The sequence below is a fragment of the Chanos chanos genome, chromosome 1 (genome assembly GCF_902362185.1).
Source record: "Chanos chanos chromosome 1, fChaCha1.1, whole genome shotgun sequence".
Taxonomy (NCBI): domain Eukaryota; kingdom Metazoa; phylum Chordata; class Actinopteri; order Gonorynchiformes; family Chanidae; genus Chanos; species Chanos chanos.
This window is the reverse complement of record NC_044495.1, coordinates 44723933-44742932: the sequence shown is the minus strand read 5'-3', so window position 1 is coordinate 44742932 and position 19000 is coordinate 44723933. Positions and strand designations below refer to the sequence as shown.

Sequence of the window (19000 nt, the reverse complement as noted above, 5' to 3'; positions counted from 1 at the left end):
TTTTGGAAATATACCCAGCGCGTATGTCTCCAAGCCCTGCCCCTCCTTGGTTTCTCAGACCACAATGTAATATTACTGCTGCCAAAATACTGACAAAAATTGAAAAAACTCACAAGATCCATTAAAAAATCATCCAGGTCTGGAATAATGACTCTGGGAAAACGTTGAGGGGGTGTTTTGAGCTCACTGACTGAGAGATGTTCTTCAAGGGTAGTGAAGGTGACCTGAATATACTCAACGACTCCATCTGTTCATACATTCTGTGCTAGCAGTATATATCCTACACTTTCTGTCAAACTGTCAATCAAAGTGATTTAGAACCCTTCTGTGATTTATGACCCCTCCCCACCCTCCCTTTCCCACCCTCCCTCGTGCTCGTCCGGGGGATGATTAACAGGGGGCATGTGTGGTTGACAGGGATAGTCAGGACATGTACCGGCCAGTCTTGCTGGTAATAAATACGATTGACCTGGAAATTCTGTACGTATCCTTGTGTTTGCGACTAACTAGTTAGTTGTTTAAAAAAAATGTCTGCATTTACAGCGGCAAAGACTGTGAAGAGGGTGTCTCTCGTCAGTATTACCAACAATACTATGGCGGGCGACAAAATGACTTTTGCACCAAAAAAGAAGAAGAAATCTGAGAGTTTGAGTGATTTTCTTCAAAATGAGAACGAAGCTGTGGAATATAATGGCCGTTGTGTCAGGGTCCCTGCATGAACTATTTTCTCTGTTGTGCCCCTGCTGGTCATGTTGGTGTTAGCTGTCATTTGTTTTTGGTTTTGTCATGTGCTTTTGTTTATTTTGGTTTTCCATGTGCCCTGGCCCCGCCCCTCGCTTATTGTGTCATTGTGCTCACCTGTGTCTCGTTGAAGTTGTAATTAGTCTGTCTATTTAAACCCTGCCTGTTCTACCCTTTGTTTGTCAGTTCGTACCGCTTTCCACAGTGTGTCGTGCTAGCCTTTTGTTATTCTGATTGTCTTATGTGCTTGACCTCTGCCTGTTTTTTGACTTTGTTTGCCTGTTGGATTTTGCCTCTTCTGCCTGCCTGCCTTGCCCTGCACCTGGTTTTGAATCTTTTGCCTGTCTCTGGAATTTGCCTTTGCCTTCCGTTTTGGATTGTTCACCTGCCTCTGACTGCTCTATGGTATGACCCCTGCTTGTTTTTTGGATTCTGCTTTCGGTCAAGTGTATTGAAAGACTTTTGCCTGGCAAAATAAACATCCTATTTAATTCAGTGAGTCTGCAACTGAGTCCCCTGTTTTCCCTGACACGTTGTTTGATGCTGAATTTGTTTTCAACAAAGTTGCGTGATCTGTGAAGCTGTATGCCATTGAATCTGGCGAGATATTTACAGAGGACACAATACACATACCGTCCCTTGGTAAAGACTGGAGTTTGTTCAGAAACAAAGTTTGGAGAGACCTTGAAGTTGCTGGTTTGGAACGTGTCTACAGCGTGGCATGGAATAGTGGAACACAACAGAAAAGCTACTATGTATTTGCTAATCTTTTGAGAAGGATCCTGATTGTGTATGTGTTGTGGCAAATACACGATCGTGAATGCAGGTGAAGAGATTTTGTGAGGGTCATGTGTAACCTGAAAGTTATGACATGCCTGCTCAAGAAGATACACAGTTTGTTCAAATGGCGTGATGCACTGGCCAGATACCAAGACGTCAAAGAAACTTTTTCAGATGTGTGGCTGTGTCCTTTCGGAATCACCACCCATTCTCTACATGCATTAAAAGACTGACACCTCTGCGACAGACCCCATCTCAAAGACTTGCTGACCGCTGACTAGCTATGTCGCAGGTAAATGAAACAACCATACCTGAAGACTGCAGCTGGCTTGATGAATTTTGCGAGATGCTTGGGAGAATGAATTTGACTTACATACCAGGGTCTGAGTCTACCAAAACACTAACTGGATCGTCTTCTCCAGGAAGCATAAAGACTACGTCCACACTATCACAACCCGCCAAAGATATGGATGGCTGCATACCCCCGCTGGGCTTCAAACTATTTCAAAATATTTACATCACCTGAATTCTTTGAGTTTGTAATTCTGTTAAATAAAAAGCGTGAATCAAAACATTGTCATTATTTGTCCCGACAGAACTTTTGAAATCTGTTTACTATACGACCTCTAACGCAGGTTCTTAAAAGAGGCAGTGTTCAAAGACACTGGTGTGCACATCTCCAACAAACAAGTTTCTGATTGGTTTGCCGGAGCGGACGCCTATACGCTTCACAAACCTGTTTGCATTAACTATAAGAGGAATAGAGTGATGGTGCATGGTATTGACATACAGTTTCAAGCCAATCTAGTGGATATGACCGCATATGCAAAGGAAAATGATAACTTCAAATTTATGCTGACTTGAGACATTTTCAGCAAATGTGCGTGGGCACGTGTTATAAAAAACAAGATGGGATAGGAGGTAGCGAGGGCATTTGAATCCATACTGAAGTAAGGCAGAAGGCAGACTGAGTGAGGAAAAGAATTTTTTAACATTTTCAGAATGTAATGCCCAAATAAGGGATCCACCATTTCGCCACAGCCAGTGAACTAAAAGCTAGTGTTGTTGAACATATTAATAGGTCAATTAAGGGTAGAATGTGGAGGTATCTAACGGTCATCAATTCTAAGCGATATATCGATGTTTTGCAAGATTTAAGCACCTCCTGCAACAACAGTTATCATCAGAGTATTAAGATGAGACCTGTAGAGGTAACCAGAGAAAATGAAAATAACATATGTGTATGTGCATTTCCATTTGCAAAAAATTCCTTAATATTCATTTAATTTATTTGTCAATTGAGCCAGAGAAACTGCAGCAATGAGAGCTCGTGCCAAAAAAAATAACGTATCAAAATGTTAAAATTACATGCTTACATATCTAAACTGCTTGAGCACAAATAAACAGTTTACCTCCTTGTCCTGATTATGTCTTATGGGTAAATAAGTGATTTCACACTGACATCAAAGACATAACACATCTTTGATTTTGTAAGAATCACCTACACATGGTAGAATTAAGTGTTATCAAAAATTAATCAATAACAAACTAAAAGATCTTTGGATCTTAGCCCTGCATTTGATGGATTTTGGACTGAGATGGATCTGACACAGTTAGCAGGTTGCTGAGTAAATGTTTTGTAATTACTTAACTTGCAGTAATTAATGATATTAATATTCGTGATTCACAACATCAGTATTTTTGACAGACAAATGACATTGATACCTCCTTCTTTCTTGCCCACCCATTGGCAGTGAAGTGCCATGTGAGACTGTCTCAGACCGGCGGTCAGGGCCAACAGAGAGTGAGACAGAGAGTGAGTGTCATGACTGTAAAGTTAGTTGTCAGTGACTACTATCTCTGTCTTTGTCAAGATGTCTTGATTTTTCATCTAACTGTAGGCTGAGATGGAGTCGCTGTCTCACACCTTGATTCAGTTTCTTTTTTTCTGTGCTGTGTCATGCAGTACAGCATGATGAGAGCTACAATAGAACCAAAGATTTGGAATATGTAGACTTTGACGGTGAGAGTGATGATCATGTATGTGTGAGTCGAGCATAAGAGAGTGAGCTCAATTACTTTACTCAGACGGCTCTGTAACCTTAGCATGCCCTTGATGCAATCATCCTGAAGGACATAGGGTCCACTTCTGGTTTACACTATTATAAATGAAAAAAGTACTTTTACTTTCTTTTCAAGAGTCTCTCTTTCTCCCTTACTGTTTTGTATTTTGCTTGTTTCTCACTCACTCACTATCTAAGCCGCTTATCCTGATTAGGGTCGTGGGGGGTGCTGGAGCCTATCCCAGCGCTCATAGGGCGAAAGGGGGGGGGGGGGGGGGACACCCTGGACAGGTCGCCAGTCCATTGCAGGGCAGACACACAGACAAACACACTCACACCTAATTCACCTAACCTGCACGTCTTTTGACCTTGGGAGGAAACCCACGCAGACACGGGGAGAACATGCAAACTCCACACAGAAAGGACCCTGGCCACCTGGCCGAGAACCGAAACCTTCTTGCTGTGAGGCAACAGCGCTACCCACTGCACCACCGTGCTGCTCTTTTGCTTGTCTCTCCTTTATCCAATGTGCACAATGCCTCAAAATATGCTGTTGCTTCCTGTGGCATCTACTGTCTTTATTTGTTCGTTGGCTATTTATAATATTACAATTTTTTCTATCCTATTACTTCTAACATAATTATTAAATATCATTTCTAAATATCATTTCTATTAAAATTAGTCTGTGAAGCAAATTTCACTGCAGGCTTGAAAAAATGGGGTATATAAATGAAGTTGAGCCAGTAGTTCCTGTACATACTGCTGCAAATTTATTAAAGACTTAAAAACAATATACAAAAGGCACAACATGTCAGAATTTATGTATCTACATCATAAACATCGCCTCTACCTGCACTCCACAAGGCCTCAGCAAACGAATGATCCTTAGTGGGGTCACTTGGTTGGACTCTTAAATCCTTTTGATCATTGGCAATTACACTGGCAAACATAGCAAAATTTAAGGTGCTTCATTTAAGACACATTTTTTAAACCATACAAAAATGAGGTGGTACAAAAAATCCAAGCTGTCTAAATTACATCACACTTATATTCAGCTTAGTTCTTTTTGATTGTTGGTTGTTTTTAAGTTTACTTTCACCTTTTGCTTAGTGAAAGTTAGATTTACAAGCTGAAGTCTGGTACTTTATCAAACACACCAGGTGTCAATCAAATTCAAACAAACAGTCATGATACCAAAGGTAAACTTTAGTTTCATCTTAATCTTTTTTGTGTTTGTTCCTTTTGTTTTCTAAAGTGGTCATTTGTTTGGGTAACTGCTATTGCAAAGCTTTTGACTCAATAGCAGGTTCTAATAAAAAGCCTAAAAATCTGAGGCTGAAAGAAAGGATAGCATAACATTCACAGTGTGTACTCTACCGCCACCACCATAGCACAACACAAGAGCCTGGCATCCTTCTATACATCTTCTTACTTCAATACATCCACATAGACACATACCGGAGCATAAATTATGAATGACTGAAACACACTTAGACATCTTGCATTAACAGAGGGCTTTAGACTAAACACTTAAAACAAACCTCAGCAGTCACCCAATTAACAAAAGTATCCACTGTAGCTGCCCGTCATTCAAAAATGAAAGATAATTAAAAAAAAAAGGACAACTGGTGGAATGTTTCTGAGAAATACAAAGCTCCTCACACATGTAATATCTGAGCACAGAGAATGGCTTAGCAGGACACAGCTGTCAGGGTGTGGCCTAAGACAGGCCAAGAAAGATCTCCATAAACTAAAGACAAAACTCTTACATCAAACAAAAAACACTGATATATAGTTCATGTTATATTGTTAAAAAATGACACCAGAAACATGGTCACAGGACAAAAAAAAATGGTGAGAGGAAAAAAACCAGACAAACAAACAAAAAAACAACATGCATGTATCTTCACTACTGATACTGAATCTGTGATGGGGAGAAGATGCCAGACATGTTGGACTGTCCCTCTGTGCTGCTGTGTCTATTAGAGATAGCCTAAGGAGTTGACCACATCCTGGAACACCTGGAAAAAGAAGGGAAGAAAGAAGGATTTCAACATCACTGAAACACGATTCAGCACTACACCTTTCCCTCTTCGCTCACTTTTCCCTAGATTCTTAAATACAGTTCCAAAGGCAGGGCACCCCCTAAGGACAGTAACTAAAAAAGGAAAACGCTCCTGCAAAACACTGCAAGACTGCTGCAGCATATTTTCATGCCTCAAACTACAAGCACTCAAGAGACGTTAAGAATTTGGAGGAGATTGGCATTCTGTTGCTCCAGGGGTGCTCAGTAGATTGTGTAGCACATACTGATGAGGAAACAAAGCAAATTCCCCCCCCCCCATGAAATGTTGATTCACGGACATCAGTTTAACTATTCTCCGATTTTTGAACTGGAACCTGAACCTTCGGTTAGTAGGCAGAACTAAGTGCCCTGTCTGGCCCTCAGATCAGCCTAAGCATCTGGCAAACAGTACTGTCTCACCTGGAAATCAGTGAAGAAGTAGGAGAGTGCGACAAACAGCTTTTTCTCTTGTTCACTGTAGCGCCAACAGTGCATTGCCTGACCTGCACATTTTAACACAGAAAAAGAGACCAGGTTTACCACACAATCACATGAAAGTGTTTTTGAACCAGTAGGTAGTAAGAAGCTTAAAGAGCCAGACAAAATATGTGCTGACACAGAACGTTTAAAAACTGGTAACTAAATACTAAAGAATTGCGGTTTCTGCCCTACAGATTACATTGCAGTTCTGTATGATTTTTGAGTCTCTGAAAAACTGCAGTGTGGGTTGTCTTTTTTAATTTTGTTTGCCATGGACGTTCTCGTGTTTGACCTTGAGCCTTCTGCAGGAATCCGCCCGCCGCGTCCCCAATGCAGAAGCATCCCTGTTCAAAGCTGATCTGATCGTATTTGTCCATGTTGGCGAGATGACTGCCACTGACCGGTAGGTACAGTGTGCTGCCGCTGGCCTCCCAGCTCTCGGAGTAGTACACACCTCTGGGTCCGTCGATTAGGACAAAACTCCCTCAGAGAAACAAGAGAACTGACGTGGTTTTCTCCAACGCGAAAAAAACATTATTTATTTAACTTACAAATTCCAGAAACGAGTGAATGAATGCCTTTAGCAACTAATCAAATGCATCAACAGAAAATGGCGGATTGCTTGTGGGGCGTTCATCCTTTGTCCTAAGAAGAGCAAAATAAAAAGCACGACAAATTTCACATGAAAAGACTTATCAAATGTGTGTGGGTGTCCCATGTGTGGTACTCACTGTGTTGTTTCAAAGATTCTTTAGAAGGCAGAGTTTCTTGTCCGTTGCTTCTATTATACGAAAAGCCATTTTCATTCCCCAAGTCATTCCGTTTGCGTTTGCTCGGTAGAGACTCTGAGGATGCTTCCAACAGCCCATTCCCGCTACTCCATATGTGTGTGACATGTCCGTTTCCGAAGCAGTGGTTGGACAGTACTCCACTGTCTTGTTCCATATTTTATAAGACACCTGTTTATGATTCAGTGTGATAATATTCTGTGTAACTAATACTCTACATAAAGAACTATCACCGCCACTAAGCAGAACCTAAATCCTAAATCCTTCAGAGATTTCCTCTGAACTGTTAGCCAACTAATTCTCTGTCTCTATATCAATTTAGAGGAATTTCATGTAAAATATCGATACCGACAGAGAAATATTGCTAACGATTTGCGATGTCAAAAAGACATATATGTTTCAGTTTGCAAGTGAATGGTATACTCTGTACGTATATCTTCTTTTTAAACAACTGCGTAACTCAAATCAAAACACTGGGGAGTATTATCGTAGGTTACCATCATACTGCCTAATTGTAAAAGACCGCTACACGAAATTAAATATATCAAAATAGTTTAATTGAACGAACTATTGCAAATAATTAAGAAAAAAAAAAATAATTAACATAAAATACACGTAATATATTACAACTGCACAAACCTCAAATAAATAGTCTCTTTCTGTCAGGTACATAGCAGCAGGCTCACTCAAAAAGGACCCACGGCCTTGGCAGGAATGACATGTTTCCTGCATTTAGCACGCTGCGGGTTCTTTGAGGCATTAGCGGCTGCAGACAAATTTCGACCGATCACATAATCGTAACCCACCAAAATGTTTAAAATAGAGGGGCTTGGGCCGAAAATGGACCCAGAGGAGATGAAGCGAAAAATGCGAGAGGATGTCATTACGTCCGTGCGCAACTTTCTGATCTATGTCGCTCTTCTTAGAGTCAGTAAGTACCCACAATCTTGTCCAGTCGAATCCCTAGCAAAAGTTGCTACCATAGTGCTTTTCAATGGAGACCTTGAAAATAAGTCATTTCTCGCTTTGTGTAATACAGTACTTTGATCAGCTACAGTAACTGCCCGATTCCCCTGGCTGTTTATGACTAGTGTGTATGGCTCTCCGTCGTAATAGAGGCCACCAGGGTTTCAACTGGGCAATGTTAACAGCATCTTAGTTCTTCAGACATCAAACTGCCGCTTTCCCCCGTGTTATACTATATAGATCATCTTCTCGATACAACATAGGATGGTATCATGAAGCTAATCATGGTGTTATGTTAAGATTCTCTTAAATGTCCTCTGACATTTAATAAATATTCTGGGACGTGCTCACTTCACTCTGTGCTGTGCTTTTTTCCGTCCGTGTCATATGGAAAGGAAGTGAATTTTGTAATTTTCTATTCACAGCGCCCTACGTTCTGAAGAAGCTGGACAGCATATGAAACCGGTCATCTCTCCTGTCATCTCCACGGCCTGACATTAAACCGTTTGTTGGAAAAATCTGTTAAAACGTCTGTGCACTTGCACTGGCCCAAATGGACCCAATGAGTTGACTGGACTTTCAGCCGGGATCAGATCGGCATCCGACGCCAGTACATGAAGATGTTAAGTGTACATTGTTAATTATTTGCATTTTTAAATTTATAGCTAGCAACTGAATGTACACTCATTAAAGGAAAAAATCCCCTTTGTTCTTACATAATGTTATCTTACCTGGAAATCACTGCTGAGAAAAAAGAATGATGACGTTTTAGACATTCAGTATTGCTCTCTGTAAACACAATACTCAAAGCAATAAATTGTGAATCAGTCAAATCATTTCTGCTTGTGTTTAACTGTCATTTCCATGATTGGGATCCTCGTTCATTTTATATCAAGCCCTGTCAAGCAACCAGTGAGGTCTTTCCTTTTCTTTGGTGGTTGCTGCTGTTCATGTGATGAGTTCAGATATTTCCTAATGGATGAATATCATGTAATGATGTAAATCAAAAAACTATTTTTTTTTCTGTAGACAAACAGATTGATTGTTCATTTAAAAAAGACTAATCTGTGTTTCTTTGGACAGAACAGGATATGTTTGTCATGCCCCAGAGCTACCTCCTTTCACATATAAATTAAAAGGCAAAACTTGGTTGACAGTTTTTAGTGGTTATATATTATTTTGCCTACTACAAGAGATAAATGGTTGTAATTAAACACAGTCCACCCCTTTGATTCTGCTGAAATGCATTTAAAGTGTGTTATATATAATACGATTTACTCTAATGGAGAACTTCTTTGCACTTCTCGTTATATAACATGATGTATATGTCAGTTTGTGCTGTCAAAAGTTCACTTGCTAATTCAGTGCTGCTACTTAAAGGTAACAAATTTGCTGCTCATGGGAAGTTATTGATATTTATGACTCCAGGTTTAATGAGTAAAGCTGGTGCTTTACATACCGAATTGTTCCGAAAAGAACCAGATATTAGAGAAAAAATAACTCTCCTTCAAGTGATCTGTGCACGCCAGCATTACCAATGAGTAAAGCACACTTATGTAAGTAACCACCTTTATTCACTTTGGATGCTACTGAAACAGTCATCTAGGAATGATGGCTTAACTGACTAAATACTTTTCAGCTTGCTCCACAAGTTCAGTTCACAAAGCATTAATGCCTAACAAGGCATTATTACTCAAATTCCCCAAACCTAAGAACAGCCCTTCACTACTAGATAACTGGCACAGTTAGCTCTCACAATAACAACTTTAAAATATCTTCTCTCATTTTAGCTTCTAGAAATGTAAACACACACCTCATAACAGAAGAAACTTCATCATGGGTAGGCTGAAATAATATTAGGCAGATTATTCTAAATGAATAAAATGATCATTTTAAGAATGATCAGCTCCACTGATAACTTGCTTGCCCATGCAAATCAGTTCATCGTTAATTCGCAAGGTAAAAAGGGGGGAGTGTTGTGCAGCAACTGGAGAAGAGACTTTTTACATTGCAATGTGTGAGCTATTACATGTTTCACTGATTCTGAGGTTGAGCATTGCACAGACTTGTTTCTGTCTCTGTCTCTCTCTGACCCTCTCTTCCTTTCCCTGTCTCTTTTACCCTTTTTATGGCCCTAGCCTTTCTGCATTCAGGACCAATGCACACCAAAGCAAAACCACCTGCCTTAACACCTAACTGACACGAGGCTCAAAATTTAAGAGCACAACATCCATACCATCTGGTCACATGCTGATAATCAATTTCTACAGAGACCAGATCACCACAGATGTTAGTTTCCCTTGGGAATGGAATTGCATTCTTCCACTTGTTCACTAACTGTATAGAACAAAAGAAAATTACACCTGTACAACATCACCAGATAAATGTGCGTATTGTAAACAACCACTGGCCGATTAAGCAACAGCTGATTCTCAAGCTGTCAGTGGACGAAAGCCATTCGCAATGTTAGAGCAATCATATCTGATATGGCTTGGAAGAATAAAATGTTGCAGATACAAGTAGGCTAAAATAATTTTACAACTCCATGAGAGGTTATGTAAAACTATGCAAATGGAGCTCATCTCTAGACATCTTAGTTCAGCTCTGGTTCTGTCAGCCGTCATGTAGTCCATTCTGCTCGTCTCTGCAAAGAATCGGCCCAGAGGAACAAAGTCTCACTAATGGTCTCCTACATTCAACCTCAATATCTCTGGTCTCTAACACCTGAACATGGGCCTGCTCTTCTCCCCCTCCTTCCCTACCATTAGCGTAAGTAACTCCACTAGAACATCACTCAGATACAGTGTAGTAGTGTAGTGTCTAATGTAGTTTCTTTTGATTAAGCGTACCTAATGAGTGATACCTCATACTCGCGTAGTTGTTTATTCATACATAATGTACTTTTAGTGAGGATATTGTTATTGTCTGTCGTTAGTTGTTTTTCATCTTGTGTAGTTTAGATGCTGTTGAATACGTGTGTGTGTGTGTGTGTGTGTGTGTGTAGCGGATGTTCTTTAATTCTACCTAAATCCCACTTTGTTAAACATTAGATTCATTCTGTATCATTTGAATTTGGTTGTTGCTATAAACATTTACATTCACGTTTATACCCCGAGTATTTAACACATTATTTGCCAGTTACTGAATGTGATGATCCAGGAACTTAGCTAGAGTTACAGAATTCAAAGAGTATTCTTGTATTTGCTACGTTAATATTATATATTGAGGCTAATGAGGGAGTTGATTTAAATAACTTCTAGGTTTAGTGTTCCAAGCTCTGAGCTATAAATAGTTTTTCAGAAAAACTATAATTTAACTAGGTTCAGGCTACAGCAAAGTGATAGTGGTAACAAGTCTAATACTCACAGTGAAGCATTAACCAGAATGTATCCATACCATTGGCATGACACTGTTAAAGTTATAGAAAGACAGACAACATACCCTGATTACACAGAACAGAATGTTTTATCTCACAAACACAATGCATTTCCCTCAATTTGTCTTACTACATTAAAAAGTAAAAAGCAAAAGAATTAGTGTTGGCAGTTAGCAACCATTGCAAATGCATCATATTTAGTGGAGTGTAAGTATGCAGGCATCCTGCTATGCTGAGTTTATTGGCTCACATTGTTTCAAAAACATTTCATATACATTACACAAATAAGATTTATGCTTTAAGGTTGTGGGTTGATGTTTAAACAGGCAAACTGGGAGTGTTACTGGCATATTCACTGTTTGCTGGGAGTGAAAGGTCCATACACTGAGTGGGTTTACGTTAGTACTCTGATATACCAGAAACAAGTCAGTGTTACTACAGTGAAAGCCACACTGCTGCAAGACTCAAAAGTTACAAATTATTAGAACATACATTTTCCGCAGGCTCTGAGTATGTGTCCAACTGATACAATATGACCCAATAGACATATAGTACTGTAAATATACCAGCCATCATTCCTATAAACGGTATTCACAGTCTGTTTCATCCTCTGGTGTTAGTATGGTAGCTCTGGTTCCTCCGTTATCTCCATGAGATAATGAAACTTTCTGAATAAACAATGCTTTCACAGTTCAATTGGTCATTCATTTTAGCACAAGCATTTTATCAAATCTACCCACAATTTATGTAGAGGCTAATTCTCAAAGGGCTTCAAACTTTTTTTGCTGTTGATTGAACTTGAACTGCGAATGCCCATAATTATCCAGTAGAAGTGCAAGTTACGGTTAATTAATTCATTGTTAATAAATCAGGACTGATTTGTCTGCCTAAAGCAGCAGCCACCCTCACCCTACTGCTCTGACTTAGCTCTGAGGTAGCTTCCATTTCCAATGGAGGCTGGTGAAGTTTAGGTTCATTTCCAGGAGGGGGCACTACAGAGTTAGTTCACTAGGCATGGCAGTGCCCATCAGGCCTGCCAGCAGATTGGTGGCAGTCAGCTCAGCCATAGTACCACGGGTGGAGTAGGTTGCACTGCCAATGTGAGGGAGAACCACTACAAGAGCCAAGACGAAAAGAACGAGAAGATACAGACGTTCAAAAAACTAGCTGGATCATTCATCTGGTACCTATCAAAATTCCTTATTTGTCTTGTCAGTTTAACTGAAATCATCAGCAACAGTTCTGGTTGAGTCAGGTATGAAGAGTGCGATACGTCTGTATTCATGCATTCAGCCGAGACTGATCCACACTGACTCACACACTGGGGTCTCTAGATTTCAGACTTATGGCCTTGGCTAAAGGTGAGCAAGCACTGACAAGAAGATGGAAGTATAAAGGAGGAAAAAATAATGTGAAGAGAAAGACAGATATGGACAAACGTGTTTGCTTCTCTCACCGCAGTTTTTGAGTGTCAGTAAGGGGTGGTCCACAGGCAGGGGCTCTGGGGTTGTGACATCAAGTCCAGCCGCAGCGATCTGACCCGTGGACAAGGCTTCAAACAGGTCCTCCTGATTCACCACAGCTCCTCTGGATAGGGAACGCACACGCACACACACACACACACACGCACACACACACACACACGCACACGCACACGCACACGCACACGCACACGCACAGATATATATGTATTTCATTTAATTGCAAGCAGAAATATATTATTACTATTCCAATGCCAAAAGCCCACCATATGTATACTTGGGCAACAGTTCCACTTTTCATATAGACAGATCAGAAAAAAGATGTCTGCTGCAGGGATGGGAATCGAGAACCGGTTCCAAATTTTTTGATCCATCGGAATAGTATGCCTCCGAGTTATCAATGCCTTTTAGTGATGCAGGCATTTTTTTCTGACGGTACACCTCTATTGCAGTGAATTTTGCTTCGCTCTCATTCAGGTTGTATGGGGGCCACATTCTGTCTGATTGTGCAAAACTGAGATGGCGAATCCCCAACTTCACGCAAATGAGTACCACACAAGAACCAATCAGCGCGTGATGCGTTTGGTACGTGACATTCTCTGGAGAGGCAGGAGTAACAAAAATAGTCTGACCAAGATGGCGGAGGCTAAAGGCTACAAGTAGCATGAAAACATGTATATGATTAAAAGATGTATGGGCAAACATTTGTGTCCACATCAACACAGGTTATTGTTTACATGTTACATGAACGTAGTCGGGGCCAGAGCGGTCCAAAAAAAAAACCTTGCTCTACAGCTCTGGTCGGGGCAAAGAGACCACTGTAAACCTTCATGTAAGCACTCGAACTTTTGAGCTGGATGACAGGCTAACAACAGGATAGCCAAACTTGCTTGCTGTTTTCAGGACCACGTCCCCAGAGAGAAAAGTGGTAGGGAAAAATTTTATATTTGGTTCAAGCTTATCCCTTTTGAAAAGGAATATTGTAATTTATTCAAATATTACGAGTCATACATGCCTATTTTTCTAAAGAAGAATTGATTATTATCAGTTTTATATTTGTTTTCCAAGTTATATCCTATTAAGAAAAGGAGCATTGTAATTTATTTTAACATGTTCAAATGTTATTAGGCAGACATTCTACACTTTGTTCAGAGATAATAAAACAGCTGCGGTGATGCTGAAATCCTGTGTGGGCCTGCTCCCCCCCCCGAAAACTGACCAGGAATCAGTAAGGGAATTGATAAAGAATAAGACCAATAAGCAGAATCGATAATGGCACTGATATCGATAAAATCTTATCAATTCTCATCCCTAGTCTGCTGTAGACATAGCAGATAAAAGATATTTCCTATAGACAGAGCTTCATGTTTCATATCTGTACCTGCTGGTGTTGACAAAGACTGCAGTCTTCTTCATCTTGCTGAAAAAGGCTTTGTCACACAGACCCTGAGTTTCTGGAGTCAGTGCACATGACACAACAACAAAGTCACTTTTGCTTACCAGCACCTCCAACGGGACTGAGAAAGAGTGGGCGAGAGAGAGAGAGAGAGTTTTTAGGTTAGACTTTGTCTGTCTACTACTCATTATTCACTTCCCTTTTAATTCGTTCTCCTCTCTCTATCTTCTTTTTAAGGGATGGATTTGTCCCCCACATTCTTTCTACTTCTCCCCTTCCCCCCTCTTTGTCTCACCATGTTCTCCATCTACCTCGCTGGCCTGAGGTTTGGGATGCCTGCCAGAATACAGCAGTCGCTTCACGCCAAAGGGCTTGAGTCGCTGTGCGATGGCCATGCCTGTCACACATCAACACAGAACAGATTACTTCATCAGTCAGCCAAGCACTGGCCAAAGACAGGCGGCATGTGTGCTAGTCGGTCAAAGGAAACTAGGCATCATTGGCTGTGATAGAAAATTAAGTTCAGATCATATGAACCATAAATTTGGATTTGTTTAAGGGGGCATACAGAGAATTGCGTGAAGTACTAATATTAAATATAATAATTAAGTCAGTAAATTGATAACATTAATAACAAATAAATAAATAAAATAAACAAATAAATAAACAAACAAATAAACATTAAGCTAATAATATTAGAAATGAGCCAAGAATGAGTGTTTGATATAAATGAACAGGGAATGACTGGGTAGACTGGAAGGTCTATAACTGGTTGCTAAGTGGAAGGCCTCCAACTCTGTTCATGGAACCAAAAAGTTGTTTGCTCAAAACATATTTCAGAGGAGTCATAAGAAATGTCATAAGAACAGTACCTATACGTCCCAGTCCAACAACACCAACTGTACTACCCGACAACCCATAACCACACAGCCACAGAGGCTTCCACGAGCTCCATCCTCCACTAAACCAGAGAGAGAGAGAGAGAGAGAGAGAGAGAGAGAGAATATCCTCCTAGACATAAAAATTGTATGCAAATGTAAGCTTAATGAATACATGTAAACATAAACATAAATGATTCCAGCTTATGTGACTCTTCATCAGCTCCATTCCCTTAATGAACAGCAGCGCCTATTCAGCATATTCACTACATTCAAATCTCTGTACAGCTGAATCAAATGGTCAGCTAATGTTCAGGCCTGGGTTTGAAACCAGTAACTTTACAGCAGAATGACTGCCGTTAACATCCACTGAGACAACAAAAGAGACGCAGCACTAACAAAATTCCACTTAGGTGAAAGAGACAGCATTTCTGTGACACTGACCTTTTAACCTCCTGAATGCCCTCTGGTAGGCGTCTCGCTGTAGCCAGGAGCAGAGCGACGGTCAGCTCAGCTGTGGCATCAGTCAGCACATCAGGCGTGTATCCTACCCTTATGCCCCTGAGAGAGAAAGAAAGAAAGAAAGAAAGAAAGAAAGAATTGCAAGAGGGATGGGGAGCAAAAGACAGATTAATCATCATTAAAATCAGCTCTTGTGAGGTGCTGTCCAAGGTCATTGTGGTCAAAGGCAAGAATTAATGAAGTGCCCATTTGCCTGCATCATCCCACAGTTTGAATAACAGGGTGGAAATGTACCAGCTGGAGCAGCAGGCTGAGGCGGTGGTGCTTGTGTAGGATGGAAACTTGGATAGATTAATAAAAGATTAGAGGAGGCCACACAGCAAGAGATCGCCTTGCTTAATAAGTGCCTAACTCACCTTTTCTTAATCTCGTCGATGGCCAGGTGATCAAAGCCCACAGACAGAGTACTGATCACCTTGAGACTGGGCCCTGCCATGGATAGGAACCATACACAACAGACATTTATTAGCAACAACAGAGCCACTAAAACAATGTACACCGCTTAGATATTAGCTGACTGGTCACTGCTCTGTGAGTGTCTAAGCCAATATTTCAGGGTATGATAGGTCAAAGGATACCAATATGCCACATGGCTATGGCTGTGTCTGAGGCCTGACATGACCTTTGACAATAGGAGAGTGCGTGAGTGAATGGCAAGTTCAGGTCAATCAGTCCACAGCTAATTCTAACAGACAAAAATACATGAAGCAATGCACTGCAATTAAGTTTTTTTTTTCCCCTTTCTTTATAAAGCTGTCTTGTTTAATAGCAAGTACAGTGGACTGTGGCTGTTTGATTTAATGGACCACACATTGAATCTTTGTCCAATCACAAATCAAAGGCCCTGTTTACACCTTGCATTAAGATCTGATTTTGGTGATCCGATCACAAGTGGACAGCTGTAAGTATGTCCGTTTACACCTGGCTTTAGAATCCGTGTCTCTCACTTCCCCGCTCTACATGCAAATAAGCACGTAAATAATTTCCAACAACACGTAACCCCTTTCACTGAATTTCACTTTTGCTTTTTTGATTGGAGATAGTGCTTATGGCATTAGAGATGTCAGACATATCTGGTGATCTTTGATTGCTGTTTTGGGACATTAAGGCACATTACGCTACATTAAGCTGTTTTCTTATACTGGGCGTCAATGGAGATGAATACACTTAACGTGAGATAACGACCATACTCCTAGGAATTCGATTTTAATTTTTTGACAGGAGGAGGCGTTTCTGACAAGAGGTGTCCGAGAGAAATTTGGTGATCATTGATCGCAGTTTTGGAACAAGCCACGTTAAGCTTTTTCACGTTAAACGTTGTTGTTTTGAATCGGCGGGAGGCATCAATGCACTTTCGGAGCCTAGTCTGTCGGAAATTATAAAGAAGAAGAAAAAGATGATATCAAAACAATATCCATTTTGCTTGTTGTTGTTGCCTGTTGTCGCAATTTAATAGGATGCCGTTGGCGAGCGAATGTGCACATCGGTGAATGAGTTCATACTTCCGCGTAAGCAGAGGACGTCAGTTGAGTAGGCGGTCGTTCAATGTGGTAGAGTTCCCATTCGCGTTTACACTGCTATAAGAATGTGGTCATATGCGGTCCAGACCACCTCCGAATGTGGTCTGAGTAATCGGATCTCGATGCGACCTCAATGCGCAAGGGATGCGTTTACACCTGTACTTTTGAGCTGTCCACTTGAGATAGGATCACCAAAATCGGATCTTCATGCAAGGTGTAAACAGGGCCAAGGAGCCTGTTCGCATCATACCAGCGGCGTCCAGCACCTCAGCGTTGATTCGGTCCGTCAGCAAGCACAGGATCCCATGAACACCGGCGACACCTTTCAGGAGCTCAGCATGAGGGACGGGCTCATCAGAATCCCACACTGACAGAGAACATCTGTTACCATAACAACACAGAGCTGATAGTGACAAAGTGAGAGGGAGAAAGGTTACACAAAATCGAGTTTTAAACCTTAGAAGAATTTTTACTTGTAAAAGTTTGTCCTGGTGGACGCACCATTTTGTATCAACGAATGCGTATACTGCAAAGCCAAATTCAAGGTCGTGGCGTTGACACAGAGTGGATGTAGTTTCCCTAACACGCTCGATGCATATGTCTGCGGTCAGCACGGGTCAAACTGTAACCGACACCGCATCTATGCCCGCGTGCGTATATGTCAGAGGTATAGACACGCCGAGGTGAAATACATGCATGGCCACATTGTATTATCATATAAATGCGCAAATATGACCCGCACGTCCCAAATGGCTGTGTTGAGGTTTACTTTGTATAAATACAGCCAGTGTCTGGAATCAAGACTCCAACGCATCGTAATTTGCAATGAAACTGCACCAGCTAGAGCAACATAAAATGGTATGCTAAATTAGATGTTGTAGAGTCTAAAAGCATTAAAACTTGCGTACATCCCGGATTGCCTGAGAATTTTCATGCCCTCCGGCGGAATACGTCTCGTGACGAACACTTTCATGAGCTGCTGTACACTTTGCATTTTTAAAAAAGTTTCACTTGTCCGTGACAGAAGTGATTTTCCCTCTCTGATTTTTCAGAGTACCTGGCAATGCTGCCTTACAGACTGAGGACAAGGAAGTAAACCCTGTTGCGCAAGCGCAATAATGACGTTTCTGAACGGACGCTGCTGGAACGCATTTAGAGCTTGATTTGGTAATAAACAAACCAACAAACAAACCTCGATATAGGGTTATATACTTGTATTATTATCCTTTCGATATTTGATTAATGAAGATGTTAAAGACAAGAAATGATAAAAAAAAGTGAAAAGGAATTACACAGTCTAATTTGTGGACTGTAATCCACTGAAATCTAAAAGAATGCTATTAAGACCGGATGATTCTAATCAATAATGATTATGATTAATTAGATCATAATACATAATAGAATGAGAAAAATTTTCAATATTTTAAAATCAAGTCAGTTTTTAAAAAGCAGGCTTGATAAATAAACTAATGGCTACTCATCATTGAATACACTTTGTAATTACAGGTAGTTAAACTATATAATTATTATTGGCTACTTCTGAATTCAGCATTCAAGGAAGAAGAAATTGCTTTCCAGTGTGTCAGTTTGTGTCTTTTGAGATCAGTTTACTTTATGATGAGAGAAAAACTAATTGTTTTAGGTGTTGTGACTTTTTCCACAGCCATTCAGGTCGCCAAATCGGTCAGGTCACCAAATCGGTCAGGTTACGAGATTCCCAGTGGAGACTCGACATGTTCTCAGTCCTCTTTGGTGTCACTGAAGCTCTTGACGCAGTGACAGAGGCCTCTACATCTTCTATCCTCTAAACCTGTCCGCTGGACCTGACCTCTATACCTGAGGTCATGTTAACCGAATATTTTCTGTGATTGACTGAACATTTTTGACAATGACTGAAAAATCTGAAGGCCGTCTGTTATTTTGACAGATTATAACACTGAGGGC

At 40.6% G+C, this 19000-nt stretch overlaps 2 protein-coding genes across 2 annotated transcripts; one reads left to right on the top strand and one right to left on the bottom strand.

Annotated features, from left to right (window-relative positions):
- Window positions 1-7632: 7632 nt before the first annotated feature.
- tomm5 (translocase of outer mitochondrial membrane 5 homolog (yeast)) lies at window positions 7633-8719 on the top strand. Its single transcript, XM_030777794.1, has 2 exons — window positions 7633-7848; window positions 8309-8719. Exons 1-2 carry the CDS (start codon window positions 7728-7730, stop codon window positions 8341-8343), a joined length of 156 nt encoding a protein of 51 aa, XP_030633654.1. The 5' UTR covers window positions 7633-7727; the 3' UTR covers window positions 8344-8719.
- Window positions 8720-12077: 3358 nt separating this feature from the next.
- On the bottom strand, window positions 12078-18060 carry grhpra (glyoxylate reductase/hydroxypyruvate reductase a). The gene is made up of 9 exons (XM_030780973.1): window positions 17965-18060; window positions 17307-17437; window positions 15893-15965; window positions 15459-15575; window positions 15009-15097; window positions 14432-14533; window positions 14122-14257; window positions 12716-12846; window positions 12078-12373 (listed from the first exon to the last, which is right to left on the bottom strand). The coding sequence occupies exons 1-9, from the start codon at window positions 18048-18050 to the stop codon at window positions 12252-12254; spliced, it is 987 nt and encodes a 328-aa protein (XP_030636833.1). The 5' UTR covers window positions 18051-18060; the 3' UTR covers window positions 12078-12251.
- Window positions 18061-19000: the final 940 nt, after the last annotated feature.

What these genes read in the sequence shown, in the direction of transcription:
- tomm5 (XM_030777794.1), top strand. Translation starts at nt 7,728, where the DNA reads ATGTTTAAAATAGAGGGGCTTGGGCCGAAAATGGACCCAGAGGAGATG. An exon ending in TGTCGCTCTTCTTAGAGTCA is followed by an intron (nt 7,849 to 8,308) that starts GTAAGTACCCAC and finishes TTCTATTCACAG; the next exon opens with CGCCCTACGTTCTGAAGAAG.
- grhpra (XM_030780973.1), bottom strand. Translation starts at nt 18,050, where the DNA reads ATGCAAAGTGTACAGCAGCTCATGAAAGTGTTCGTCACGAGACGTATT. An exon ending in GGCATTCAGGAGGTTAAAAG is followed by an intron (nt 15,098 to 15,458) that starts GTCAGTGTCACA and finishes TCTCTGGTTTAG; the next exon opens with TGGAGGATGGAGCTCGTGGA. An exon ending in GTCTTTGTCAACACCAGCAG is followed by an intron (nt 12,847 to 14,121) that starts GTACAGATATGA and finishes TTCCCTATCCAG; the next exon opens with AGGAGCTGTGGTGAATCAGG.